We start from the raw sequence: 14,777 nt of genomic DNA on the forward strand, positions 1-14,777 counted from the left end.
ACATCTGTTTACATGCAATGGGGTCGAGATCGTAACTATCTGTATGCTAGATATATGTACAAGCAATGTTGGGGTAGGTCCAAGCTGGGCCATGTGTTTCCGTTTTTTACGGTTCAACACGCGTTCGGCCATGCAGGTGTCTTCACTGAGAAAACTGTCAAATAAAAGTTAAATTAACTGATATTTGTAGAACAAACTACTTTTATACAGCCTGTGTGATATTTTTAAAATAGTTTCGATATTGAGTTGATCTTATTTAACAGTGAAGGCACCTGATGAAATTCTTTATCAAACAACAACGTCACCATCGCAATGTCAGCTGATTACTTTGTAAGATGAAGATACGGTAGCGAAACCACCACCCTTCTTTCCTCGGCCACCTGGTGTTAACAAAGAATCTGTGTAACTTATCTATCGCTTAACTAAAGCTCACTTTTTCTCTCGCATTCTTCCACTCATACTGATACATTGGGGATCTCGAGTGATCTTCAAGAACATAATAGACTATCTTCATGGACAGGTACAATGAAGAGCGTATCAAAGAAGGATATTGGACATTTTAAACGGGAAATTGGAGAAAATAACACGGTATAGTTTTATAAAAACAAATCGAACACTTGACCATCTATTTATACCACCAGTTATACTTCTTAATCCGCCCCTTGCAAAAGGTCAACCAAATAAAAAAATTGGTCCACTTACAGAGAAATTGTTGAAATATCATCGTACCTTGTCCAGTATTTTGGTCTATAACCAATAATTTAAGTTTTATTTTTGAAGACCACTCAGAAAAGGAATGCCTTGGAGGCTAGGCTTTGTAGTAACTGTATTTACCTTGTATAACATGGAGACAGTTAAGAAACCTGAACCTTTTGTTCTCTTTCCACCTGTTAAAAGAGAAATTCCAATAATTCAAACTTATTCCACGTCTCGGAATGGCACTTTTTTGATGCAACTGAAGCTAACACAGCACGTCGTAAAGAGAAAAGCAATAAAGAAAGCTAGCCGTTATGTAAATTGCAGTCTGCTCGTTAAACTAATATTAGAAGAAAGGGGAGACAAAGCAGTCAGAATTCTAGCATTTAAAAATTATCGTCAATCAATATAGTTATCAAAACAAATCGCATAAATTGAAATATAGATAACTCGTTAAAATAGAAGCGTTATGTTTTTATTTTCTAACTAATCAGGTTATTTATGACAGGGAATAGTTTTCAGCGTTGTTTTAAGCGGATTTATTGAAGATCGGAAGCGAACTAACATCGAAGTCGTTAGTGATAGCAGTTACAGAGCAGAAGTAAGTACTACAATAGTGTGACATTTTGGAGCACAGAAAAAGAGGAAACTGATAGTAGAAGTTTATCGTAACATACCAAACACTCTCTCTCTCACACATATCCTAAAGATAGGTACTACAACAAACATAAATATAGAACAAGTCATTTATCTACGTAAGTATGAAGGGAATCACGGAAAAATAATGTTTAGGTTACTTCGTCAGTCCATAAAGTTAGATATATAGATTTAGTTGGAAAATATATCAATACAAAGTGTCTAACAATTCAATCTCTTAATCTTATTACAAATGATCACTTGTATTGTTGTTTAGTTATGTTATTAAATCTGAGATCTGTGGTAAGAGATTACGGGTACCCACCTATAAACTATGATGTGATTTGATAAACATTGCTGGATTCATTAAAATTCGATTTCAACTTATACAATGTGTGAAACAAATGTCAGCATGCTAAGCTACACATTTCCGATCTTTCCTAGAACCCTAAGCTCTAGCACGGAACCGTTTTGCACATTGCTTAAGCTAGGCTAGATGGTTGCGGAATTTACTACACGCCTAAAGTCATTGGAGATTGTATTTGAAGCCCTGCGCTTTACCACTAGACCAGCTCGTTCGCCAAAACTTCGTATCAGAATAGAAATAAGATCGTTATCGGTTTTGAATTTAAACTTTTTCAAACCATGCTACTGGAATTCTGTTGTACGTACATGGACTCAGTTGGTGATTCGTGTATTAACATCAAACTAATAAAAGTAAACTTAATATCATATAAACTTTTTTCACACAAAGATCTTCAAATACACCGCTATTCTGTGATCCAATATTTTACTATTTGTTTACAGTTTATACAGCGTATTTGACCCATTGACACCAGTACATCTTCTGATTCATCTTTTAGCCATATAATCATTACTGCTGATACCTACCCTTGCCACCGCCACCGGCGTCAGCACCACCAGACTGTCCAGGATGGTCGGCGAAGATCTCACACAACAGGGCGTTCTTGCCCTTCTTGAACTGGTCGACCACGGTGTCGTTCAGAGGGTCCTTGTTCTTCTCAAGCCATCCAGAGATGTTGTAAGATACCTGAAGGCAATTATACGACAAGTTGTTATTTAAGCCTCAACATACTAGAAGCATATTGTTTGAAATTAGCATAGAACCTGAGTAGCTTTGATAAGGAGGTCAATAATTGTCAAAGGATACTTACAACACCAGCGTAGTGACCGATGGCGAAGTGACCGGCTGGGCAGCCTGGCTTGGGAGGTTTGGGCTTCTGGAAGTTGGGAGACTTGCCCAAGTGGTTGTTCATTAACTTTTCCTCAAAGGTCTTGTCAGTGGCCTTGGGGAACATAGACTCTTCCTCAAGGATAGACAAGATACCCATGGGCTGAAAGAGACAGAGTCGCAAAGATTAAAAACACTGATCGGGTGGTAAGTTAAGTAGTTAGTGGAATATTACCATGCAAATTTTGAATAATAAATAAATTGTCTCACTAAATGAACATAATTTGAATTATTGTGCGTTTTTTTGACGGTTGTAGATATTGTAAATATAAAATATTATATCATTTTATAAAAATGTTGGTGATCCTTATAAAGAGATTACAATTTCTTAACTGAATGTAGCGAATTAAAATTAATAACATAATATATCAAATCGAACATAATATAGAGTTCTAAAAAAGCTTTTCAAGGCTGTCGATTTTTAAACATTACTTTCAAATAAATAAATAAAATAGCTTGTTACGTTTTCAACTTTAATCATCTTATTTTTTTATTACATTTTAAGATTGTGCTACAAAGCATAGACGTTTCATTGGAGGATCTGACTCTAGACAAGGTCGTTTCAACTGAAAATACTTATTCGTAATTACCTGACATTGAAGTTGAATTTCGTAGTGATTGAATACAACTAGGTTATATTTGTAATGACGATATAAGAGCGCAAAGCACTTCTACTTTACCTGATTACGGTTGGAACTGTAGCAACATAGCGTTGAAGGCAAATCACACAACACAGACATTACTACAAGTGTTAATTATAAGCTTATAAGGTTGTGGAAATGAGGTGGTTGTGGGGTGGATGAGCTGAATGCAGTAGTGGTCGAGATAACAGACGTCGCCTCCGGGCATTTATTTTCTTCAAAAAAAAAAATAAGAAATAAAACTACTGTCATAGACACTTGTTTTAGGACACGTACATTTCATTACTCGGAGTTGCGCTAGTGATAAATATATTTGATTAGTTTACTTTACGTTAAAAAATCTCACGTTCGTTTTATTAAATTATATAAGTTGGATTACTTTTTTTCAAATCAGCAGTAGTTTAATGGGAAAATTAAAAAAAAGAAGTAAGCTTTTACAAACGTTACTACACGATGTACTACAACGATGTACATTTTTAATACAAAAGTGCAGCAACATCTACTATTTAATGATAATAAAGCAGTTTTATTACAATGACTGGTCGACTTTTTCCAATCAAAAAAAGCTAATATATCAAATCTACAACGTGCACAAAACTACTTTTCAATAGCGAAAACCGCAGCTTAAGTCGGTACGTTTTTTAATTTGATTACGATACTTCCAGCGTTACTCGTTATCCTGAAGGCTGGCGATACAAGCGACGAACTAACAGTACCTTCTCAATTAAGTTGATGCAGGCTTGAAGGTCCATACCGAAATCGATAAACTCCCATTTAATTCCTTCTCGTTCGTACTCTTCTTGCTCAAGGACAAACATATGGTGATTGAAGAATTGTTGCAGCTTTTCATTTGTAAAATTGATGCATAACTGCTCGAATCCGTTAAACTAAAAAAATGGTAAAATGTTGTAATCGAAGAACTTGATGGGTGCTGGTATGGCAAGGATTACCGTGAGACACGAGTATTATATTTACGGCTACACAGATAGCAGCTAAAAGCTATACATTTTAGTACATTGCACGTGACGTACATTACATGCTAACAGCTAACGAAGAATTATACTCGACACCGAATCTAGCTAAAAGAATTAAACATTTTCAACTACTTTTAATGTGAGGGTTTTTTACACAGATCTAGGCTAGATTGACTCGACACAGACGGAGCTACCCGACACTTAAACTACCTTCTCGATAAGTTCAATTGTAGATAGAAGGTCCATTCCAAAATCGATGAATGTCCAGTGAATACCTTCTCGCTTGTACTCTTCTTGCTCCAAAATAAACATGTGATGATTGAAAAACTGCTGAAGTTTTTCATTGGTGAAATTGATGCACAACTGCTCGAACCCATTGTACTAAGGGTGGAAGGAAAAAGTGAATAGTAGGTAAGCATAGAACATCACATAAGCACGGTAGTCTCGGTCGGCTGATCTATAGTATCTTGCCATATCCAGCCGAGAGCTCAAATTAATTTTATTATAAAGTAAGCTAATCTCCATATTAAATATTTATTCAGAACTCGGCATGAATTACAATAACTGGTAGACCTTTACAACCAATGGCCAGTTGAGTGTATATTGCACTCTGCTCATAAATGTGGCAAGATACTCGGATCAACAACAGATGGGTTGAAGGCGTGCAGCGGCTCAACGCATGTCCTTAATGCGCTTTACCTTCTCAATAAGTTCAATGCAGGCAGCTAAATCCATGCCAAAGTCGATGAAATTCCACTCGATGCCCTCACGAGTGTACTCTTCTTGTTCCAACACAAACATGTGATGGTTGAAAAACTGTTGAAGTTTCTCATTGGTGAAGTTGATGCAAAGTTGCTCAAATCCGTTGAACTATAACGGGTTACACACATAAACATAAAATGAAAGTCCCGTTGAGAGGGATTTGTGAGGGTAAAAAGGTGATCTCGGTAGCAGCATGCTCGGCCCTGTCAACATGCTTGTGAATTGTTATTCTCCAATGCGTTAGTTATATGAATATGAAAGGATAGGTTACAGAAGATTAACCTTACTACGACTGGCCATGTCGCTATACCTTTTCAATAAGGTCAATGCAGGCAGCTAAATCCATTCCAAAGTCAATGAAGGCCCATTCAATACCTTCTCTCGAGTACTCTTCTTGTTCCAACACAAACATATGGTGGTTGAAAAACTGTTGAAGTTTCTCATTGGTGAAGTTGATGCAAAGTTGCTCAAATCCGTTGAACTATAACGGGTTACACTCATAACAATACATGACAAACAAAACATGACACATGGAAACCCCGTTTGATCGGGCTTTGTCAGTCGTATATTGGTAAAAACTGTGATTGGCTGATGTATGTAAGACAACTTCCTCCCGTCGACCTGGGTGTTATTGTTTAGTACAAGGAAGCACATGTAGGAGGACAAAGAACAAAGATAGTATCATGCGGGGAACAAAGGATTGTAAAAGTATAATATTTTACATATGTGCAAGAAAAGAAATGGATCCAAACGAAAAGTGAGATGAAAGTGTATTTGATAATTAGGTTACATGTTTATCTAAAGTTTTAAATTAGTTCCAAATCCAAAAACTATGTTAAACAATTGTTGTTTAATCGAATCGCAGACGGTGCTTTGTTATTAGCTTTAGCTGTAACTCTGAAACCTAGATCTCTATAACGTAGTTTTTTTTCTCCGAATATTACGCTATTAGACTTCGAAATTTAATTTATAACCGTGATAGAAAACCACACGTGCAACTCTCTTTAAAATAGAGTATAGAACGGATCACGTATCAGAAATTTAGTTAAAAAAATAATATATTAACAAGGGATAAAATTTACAAGTAAACTACAAAATATCTAACTACAACATTGATACAATTTTGGTATACGAGGGTTCCTAAAATAACTACTTGGTCCATCAAGTCATTGTATACTCTACATTTTACCTTTTCGATAAGTTCAATGCAAGCGAGTAAATCCATCCCAAAGTCGATAAACGCCCATACTATCCCCTCTCGGGAATACTCTTCTTGCTCCAAAACAAACATGTGATGGTTGAAAAATTGTTGAAGTTTTTCATTTGTAAAGTTGATGCAAAGTTGTTCAAATCCATTGTACTGATAGGATTAAAATCAAAATGTTAACTGGTCACACATACACAGATTATATAGCTAATTTAATAAGAAATAGAATTCGTTAATAATTATTTGAAGCTTAACCAGTGATAAAGACTAAACAAGAAGCATAAAGAAAGTGCATAGAAAAATTAAGCAAAGCAAAATTCAAAAATTAATTTGAAAAAGGTTTAAGAACAAGTTTTTAGACAAACATTCTTAAAAAATGCTATATGATTGATGCGTTCTCACATAAAAGTCAAAGCCAACACAAAGCAGCAGTTTATCCCAGATCTCCAGGTCAGTGACACAAACACTTTTTCCGCCTTGGATACGTTGCAATAGTTGGAAAAGAAACAAAACATTCCAAGATGATAAACATTAAGAAATGTGCAATAAAGAATAATGCAAGAGGCCATAAAAGTTCAATGTATGACACTTTTCATTTTTTAATGGATTTGTTCAAAAAGAAGAAGAGAAAGAACCAACACTTTAGTCCTCAGGTGTTGGCGAAGAAGAAGATTTGACACAGTAAAATACGTTGTTACCTTCTCCGAATGGAATCGCCAAGGAATGTGACCTTTATAAACCAAATATTCCTTTTAGGTACCTTCTCGATCAGATCGATGCAAGCTAGCAAGTCCATTCCAAAATCGATGAAGTCCCAGTTAATACCCTCTATCTTGTATTCTTCTTGTTCCAGCACAAACATGTGGTGATTGAAGAATTGCTGCAGCTTCTCGTTGGTAAAGTTGATGCAAAGTTGTTCGAATCCGTTGTACTACAACGACAAAGTAAATGAAAAATTAAGAAATGAGTTCTTATGTTCACCCCTTTTTAAATGACTTCTTGAATTAGTATAATAGTATGGTCTTAGATGGACAGTCGTAAAAATAATGTTAGATAAATGGCTAGTTTAATGAATGGCACAAATTATTATCAACGTTAATGAATGATTAATCTGTAAATAGGATATATGGACGACGTCAGGTTGTTTTACTCTAGGACTAGACAGACATACACTCTTGCAGCCTTTGGACACGACAGTTGACAGACGGACGAGATATACGGACGAGACGTACACACCCTCCCACCTAAATACCTTCTCAATCAGCTCGATGCAAGCCAGCAAATCCATCCCAAAGTCAATAAAGTCCCAGTGAATACCCTCCCGCTTGTACTCCTCTTGTTCCAGCACAAACATGTGGTGGTTGAAGAACTGCTGCAGCTTCTCGTTGGTAAAGTTGATGCAAAGTTGTTCAAATCCGTTGAACTATAACGACAAAGTTAGTAAAACTATAAGAATTGGATTCTTATGTTGATGCCTTATAAAAATGTCTTCCCGAATTAGTATAATAGTGTGGCCTTAGATTGAAAGTAGTGAAAATAATGTTAGATAAGTGGCTGGTGCAATGAATGGCATAAATGATTATCCAGGTATATCAATATTTATTAATCTGTGAACTAAAATTGCAAAGCGGTTGAAAGCGTTATGATTCAGCACAGCGTTAAACAGCAGAAATATGAAACCCAGGAATCGAGGTGCCTTTACACATCGGACAGCAAACTATATGGCGAAAAACCTGAATTAGCTGTGAGTTTCATTCTCGCATGTTTTGTGTTTGTGGAAAAACTGAAAAAGATATCTGAAAATACAAAATGTTAAAACGAATAAAAATTAAATTATAGATATCATACAAAAAATACCTTTATGTATCATAAAGAATTCTTGGATTACAGTACAAAATAATCTTAAGTCTAATTAAATATACACTAATTATGATCGAAAGTTACATCTAACCAACAATTTTAAATAAGTGTATATTTTTAAAGTTGTGTTTTTATTCTTTTAAATTTTGATCTGTTATTCAATTTATCTCTTGATTGTCAACTCAAACAAAAAAGGATTACTTAAAGTATAACGAGTGATTTTTATTATGATAAACTACGTATACTCTATGAATATGTTGTTGTTTTTTTTTTTCATTACAACACTTGTAGCCTGTTTAGTTCCACAAATTGATTTTAAGCTGTACCTTGATTCCAACTTCAAATGATATGTAATTACAACAGCATCTACGTCAACAAATATTCCATATCAGAAATTCGCATTTATTTCAAGTTGTTTGTAATTCAACTTTTTTTGTTTTCAGTCAGGATTTACACATGAAAATACTTTAAGTACCTTTTGCCAATTAGAATAATTTATAAACACTTGTGGCGTATTTTAATAAAAATTACAGGGCTAAAAGGTATTCTCTTGTTTGCATTACTTACGTCGAAAATTTCAAACCCGGCAATATCCAGTACACCGATGAAGTGCTGCCTCTTCTGCTTGGTGTCCAGAGTCTCGTTACACTTCTTCACCATAAACTTGAACAGACGATCGAAAATACCCTTGGCCAGGGCACCAATGGAGTATGATACCTGTGAGATAGTAAAACCACCGTCAGCTGATAACCCCTATGTTATACCACTATATTAAGAAGTGAATATGAACCAGTCAAATAATGCGATAGTACCCTACTTCCTCGAACCCCTAAACTTGGAACTGCATAATTGCAGCAGTAGTGTTTTCACTAGAGCTGTCAAAGCATAAATAAATTATCGTGAAACTAAAAGTTCGAAGTAGATCGTAATTTATATGTAGCATCTTATAGTTGTGGTGAATATCGTACTTAGCAACAAAACTTGGTCTCAAAAGTGTAATGGCCAAGTTTAGTCAACTCACCTGATTGACGTTTCTGCCCTGAGTGACAAACTCGTTACCGACTTTGATCCTGGGCTTCAGCAAGTTCTTGTACATGTCGCCGCTGTCGACACCCAACAGTTTGGCCACACGCTCACCTTCCTGAAAGTCACAAGACGGGCTTACAAGAACAGTAATTATAACTTTTGTCGTTTTAAAGTGTACGAGTGGATTGTTTAAAGAAACTTATAAGGTTTTGATAATTTATATTCGAACGTGCCCGGGATTGTTTTTCACATTACTTCAGGCTAACCCTAGGGGTTGCGGCATTATCGCTTAGATAAAATCCATTGGTAATTTCGTGGGATTTGAACCCAGGACCTCTTGGACCGAAGTCCCGCGTTCTAACCACTATACCAGCTCACTCCCGAAAAAATAGCATAGCAAGAATAATTTAGTACGGTAGTAAATTAGCAGTTTTAGATGATTATGAAATGTTCAACAGTTATTTTGTCCTGGCAGATCTTACCTCAGTACCGTCGGCCTCAGCCTGCTCTTCTCGACCTCTCTGCTTGAACTTCATGCCACCCATGTGCATGACAGAGGCAGTGATCTTGTAGATGTCGTCCTTCTCCTGCTGAGTGAAACCCAGGACGTCGAAGGCTTGCTGCATACAGAACAGTGAAAATTAATTCTAGGAATAATCATTACAAATAAACTTCTACATACGCAAAAAATGCAAGTTTACAATTTAGAGCATGTTGACTGTAAAAATGATTTATGACTTTAATTAAGTCAAGCAAGTATTCTAAATTTATATTTGTTCAATACAAGAGCTGAACGTGTTTGGACAAGTTTGAAAAAATGAAGAATGACTAAGCAATGATAAATGCAAAAGTCAGTCAGAAAAATGGAACTAAATATAACATATGATAAGTAAGAGCTCTTGTTTTCGTTATCAAGATCATTCAAAATAAAATGTTCTAAACTAATAATAAAATAGTGTAATAAAAATAGTAATGTGGTAAATCCATAAAAATTGTAAAAAATTATGCAGCGCTTAAAAAATTATTCCATAATATATTAAAAGAAAAAATATTAACTACAAAATAAAAAAATTCAAGAAAAAACACAAAATTACTACAAAAGTACAGGCAAACAACAAAAAGACTTACCACAGATCAAAACACGTAAAAAAATCCCCAGACATCTTGTGATAAAAATCCGATGCTTTTCTACTATATAGAAACATTTATATAATAAATTTACACCTTTAAGCAAAGCACGAAGATTTACAAATTCCATACAAGAAAAATATGAAACAGCCAAAACTAAATATATTGAAGCCAGTGTTCAATTTTAAAATTATTTTGGGTTAAGAAAATAGTTAAGAAGATTATGATTTACTGTTAACAAAATTAGTGAAATATAAGTTGTTGTGTATTTACAGCACAAAACAACGAGAACTGTTATTATCGTTCCCTACGAAAGCCATTTAGTATTAGTTGCCTGAAGATAGTATAATATTTGCATAGCTTGTTGTTATAGACAACATCTTACTAGGAATAAAAAAAAAATACCAAATTTGAAAGATTTAGTTTCACATATAGAATCCAGTCCGCCTGGTTCATTGATATATATAGTCAAACGATAAGACAGGACAATCGAAGGAACATGCACGGCAACCACTGTAGACTTGGTGCTTATCCCCACGTTAAACTCACGAATTGGGTCTATGAACTAAAGTTCGGGAAACTGCATTGTACATGTGCAGCTGTGTTTAATAGGTGCACCAAACTCAGGCAATTATAACGTGAACTGTGTCGAGATGTTCAGAGTGTCACACATCTAAGTATTTATCAGGGCTTCTGCTCAAGTGCCCTTGGAAGGGTGAGGGGGATGATGCCCTGTGAATGTAAAGTGTCTTACGTCGGTAAGCTGGAATTCCTCTCCATCGTCCATACCCGGAATGGTGATCTTTCCCTGGGACACGTTGTAGTAGTCGTAGATGTTGTCAGACAGGAAGCACAAAGCTGAGACAGAGCAATAGTTAAGCGAGAAGCTAAGTTATGCCAAGCTAAAGCTAAGCGAGATAAGCCAAGGACGACTGTAGACGAAACGGCGGATGCTGATTTGATCGGTGCCTGTAAAAATAAAAATATTAGAGATTGGCGACGTGCATTCGAGTTAATGGTGTAAGCTCAGAGTAAGTCGGTGCTAAGTCCTTCATTGCCATGTAAAATTATTTATTTTATATTTTTTTAACATAACGAAATGATCATGTTTTGTGTTGAATAGTTTACCTCATTATGTCAAATTACAAACTTACAATTTTGATCAGATAATGTTGTTCGGAAAAATATAGTTTCTTCTGTGTTATTTATTTTCTAACGGATTTGGCAAATTAGTATATAATGTTCTCACTTTATATACTAAAGTGAGCTCCAAGTATCTTAGCAAATAGGTTGCCGGAAATGCACACCAGCGCGTATTTTCAATACGAAAAATGTGTTCATGATAGTTTTATTTTAAGTCTGAAAGCGTTTTTGAAAATATGGTATGAAGGACTTTGCGAAGAAGAGAAGACTTACGTCTGTAATCTCGTATTCCTCATAATCGCTAACGCCGGGAATCCTGGTCTTTCCTTGGCTAACAAAGTAATAGTCCTCCATTCTGTTACTCAACATACACATCTCTGTCAACATTACAACACATAAACACATCTATGTTAATCCACTATCAGACGATAGCCCTGTAACTACTGTGTGTACAGGATGTCACGGTTGGAGATAGGATGGAGACAGGGTTACTTACATCTGTGATAGTAAACTCCTCTCCGTCATCTACGTTGGGAATGGTGGTCTTCCCTTGGGAGACGAAGTAGTAATCGTTCACATTGTTGGATAGGAGACACTGTTCTGTAGGACAAAGGTGGGCATTCTTATTGATAGGTTACGTCATCTCAGGGTCCTCTCCGTTTTGAGACGTGGAAAGGGTCTTACTGGGCCACAGGTTTTGGAGCAGAGGGTTGGGGGATAGATAAGAATATCTGTGTGTTTGATGTTTCAAAAAATGTACTGTTAAATAACAAACAATAAAAAAATGAAATACTGTAAATGGTGTGAAATGGAATATGATTCAAGTTGAATGCCAGTATATGGTCTAAGTGATGACGTCGTGTGACCTTTATAGAAATAGTTGTAAAAATACACAAAAACAAAATTAAAGCCACAAAATAGTTTTTGTGGTACAGTATAAGCGAGAAACCTCTACTCGCAAATACCAGATCTTACTTCAGCGCCAAGTCTACTCAAGTAAGCGCTCAAGTATACTAAAGCGTTCAGACTTAAGCATCGTCACGAGAGCAAGTCTTACATCGGTCAACTCAAACTCGAGACCATCGTCAACTCCTGGGATCGTGGTCTTGCCCTGGCTGACAAAGTGGTAGTCGTTGACATTGTCGGTGAGAAGACACATGTCTGTTAAACACACAACCTCAAAACACACCTTACTTAGAACCTTCAAGAATTAACTATTGTAAAATATTTCCCAATACCACTGCAGCTCACTGGGTTGGCCTTGGTCAGCAATGTCTCACTGATCATTGCTGCTAAAGTAAAGAAAATCCAACTGTTGTTGTCAAAAATAAAATACTCGATATCATTGGTTTTATCACTTAGCTTTATGCCCATGGAACATTAAATATGCAAAATTACACTCATTTATTAAAAAATTGTAAGTAATAAGGTTTAGGAGGATCTAACTTTTCTATGGAAATTGTAAGCTTGGTAAAAATGTTTCTTGATATGAGTTTTAAAACAGTTCGTATCATTTTCATTTTGATTACCAAGAAATTTCGAAAAAATGTGTATAATTAAATATCTGTTTTGTTTCGTTCAATGATCATTATGACTATAATTTTCCAAACAAATGGTTCATTAATTTGTTTAACTAACTGGCGTTTGTTTGTGAAGTGTAGGATACGTACCTTTGACTCCTGGTACTGAGCCGGACATGATCTGGTAGAAGATGTGGTAGGACCGCTCTAGTGACTGCTGGGAAATGACTCGGGCCTTTTCCAGCAGATCTGGACAAACACAACTCATTGTCGTACATGTACTCGTTCACTTATATCTCCAGAAAATGTGATGAATTAATATGTTCATTTTATATTAATAGTGTTACTGATCCCATAATGGTAATGTAGTAAAGTACTTTAATAACCAAATATATTTAACCTTAATAAACACCATACTCATATGACTGAAAAGGGATACTATTTAAAAGATAAAATGTTTTCATAAAACCTTTTATAGCATTAATTTGCCAATTCTACTTTGCAAAACTGCATCAGCCTACAGAAAATGTTCAACTAATTTATACTTATAATTTAACTAGTATTTCTAATATTTCTAAATATACTTATTGCAAAGGCATTTATTGTTTTATAAGCTAAAATATACTCACATGTTTCAATGTCAGCTCCGGCCAGTTTTCCAGAGGGACCGAAGTGGATACGGATGAACTTACCCTAAACAAGGAGACAAACAACTCGTTAGCAACAGTTGTGTGTAGAATTTAATTAAACAATGTCCTATGTTACGTAGTTAATAATTGAGCGGAGCGAGCGAAGCTCTTTTGGATCAACTTCAATGCAAACAATATAACACAATCACTCAATAACGGCTGAACGCATTTCAGCCAAACTTAGCAAGATTACTTAGACTAGATGGTTTGTAAACAAACAAATTTCAATTAGATAATGATAATGCAATTTAAAAGTAACTTAAAATTTCCAATTTTTAACATTAGGCTAATTATGGGACTAAAGTAGCCATGACAGTTTTATGAATTAACAAGGAAAATGTAAACAAGATAATCATAAGGTAATTCTGAACTTTCTAGACTTTTCTTTTAAACGTTTTTAAACCATTCTATGATCTTTATAAACAAGAAAATACCGCTAAAACATTTTTTAAATCGCGGAATTCACTGCAAATTGCGAAAATATACGAAACTACTTTCTCAATGCGCGGAGTATATCGCAGTGACTACTTACTCTTGGGCACCTATTTGTGTTGCCAGCAAATCAATGTTAGAAATCAGGATTTAATAAGCGATATATCGAACCGCATCGAAATCCATATTTAATCCGATAATATCTCACAGGTTATATTATGTTAAATTACATCGACGGTACAGTAAGTTATTACACTTATTAATAAAACGCAGATTGAATACTGATCTAATTTAGGCATGTGGGGAAGGTACTGTAGGTCGGGGTTTATGAGTATTCGTGACTACATTAAGTGTTTTGAAGTAAGATTAGATTAGGAAGGTAAAGTGTAGGTTATAGGTAGGTAATCGGGTTGTTTATTTGTGTTGCACCATATTATTTTTTATCTTTTGGAATAGTTGGTTAAACGGGGAAGCGATTTCAAAAATGCTTGCACATGGTCTTAACAAACCATCTACAGTATTCTAGCATTGACTTTATATAAAGTCAATGATTTTAGCAAATTACTACATACAGACCAAAAGAAAAGAATATTTGGATTTGGACCTTTGACCATTGAAAATCTAACATATAATTTATGAAGTGTGAAAAGTTGTATATCATTAAATACTATTCTGTAAAATTAATAATTGTTCGGCAAATCCTCATTTTAATGGCTCGGCTGAAAATGGAATCTGAATTTTGTGAAACTGTAATTTGGTAACAATTCAGTAATTTAATTTCAAATGTTAACATTAGCCTATCCTATATAAA

The 14,777-nt window shown here is 35.2% G+C and overlaps 1 protein-coding gene across 30 annotated transcripts in view; it reads right to left on the minus strand.

Moving 5' to 3' along the window:
* The window catches only part of LOC128982782 (myosin heavy chain, muscle), a 53,706-nt gene that overhangs the window by 23,691 nt on the left and 15,238 nt on the right, over positions 1 to 14,777 (minus strand). For 4 of the 30 annotated variants that reach the window (XM_054401782.1, XM_054401757.1, XM_054401773.1 and 1 more), the window contains 10 exons: positions 13,475 to 13,538; positions 12,996 to 13,094; positions 12,383 to 12,486; positions 9,537 to 9,674; positions 9,050 to 9,169; positions 8,596 to 8,745; positions 6,929 to 7,099; positions 2,508 to 2,687; positions 2,224 to 2,383; positions 328 to 380 (listed from right to left, as the gene is read on the minus strand). In XM_054401782.1, coding sequence (XP_054257757.1) covers positions 328 to 380; positions 2,224 to 2,383; positions 2,508 to 2,687; positions 6,929 to 7,099; positions 8,596 to 8,745; positions 9,050 to 9,169; positions 9,537 to 9,674; positions 12,383 to 12,486; positions 12,996 to 13,094; positions 13,475 to 13,538 — 1,239 coding nt within the window. Of the gene's footprint in view, positions 1 to 327; positions 381 to 834; positions 888 to 2,223; positions 2,384 to 2,507; positions 2,688 to 4,409; positions 4,581 to 5,271; positions 5,443 to 6,928; positions 7,100 to 7,420; positions 7,592 to 8,595; positions 8,746 to 9,049; positions 9,170 to 9,536; positions 9,675 to 10,936; positions 11,041 to 11,821; positions 11,926 to 12,382; positions 12,487 to 12,995; positions 13,095 to 13,474; positions 13,539 to 14,777 lie in introns of all 30 variants that reach the window. The other 26 variants (XM_054401763.1, XM_054401754.1, XM_054401775.1 and 23 more) reach the window with 12 other exon arrangements.

The sequence above is a fragment of the Macrosteles quadrilineatus genome, unplaced genomic scaffold (genome assembly GCF_028750875.1).
Source record: "Macrosteles quadrilineatus isolate MER2022 unplaced genomic scaffold, UCM_ALF_1.0 Scaffold_1__1_contigs__length_201487025, whole genome shotgun sequence".
In the NCBI taxonomy this organism is placed as follows: Eukaryota; Metazoa; Arthropoda; class Insecta; order Hemiptera; family Cicadellidae; genus Macrosteles; species Macrosteles quadrilineatus.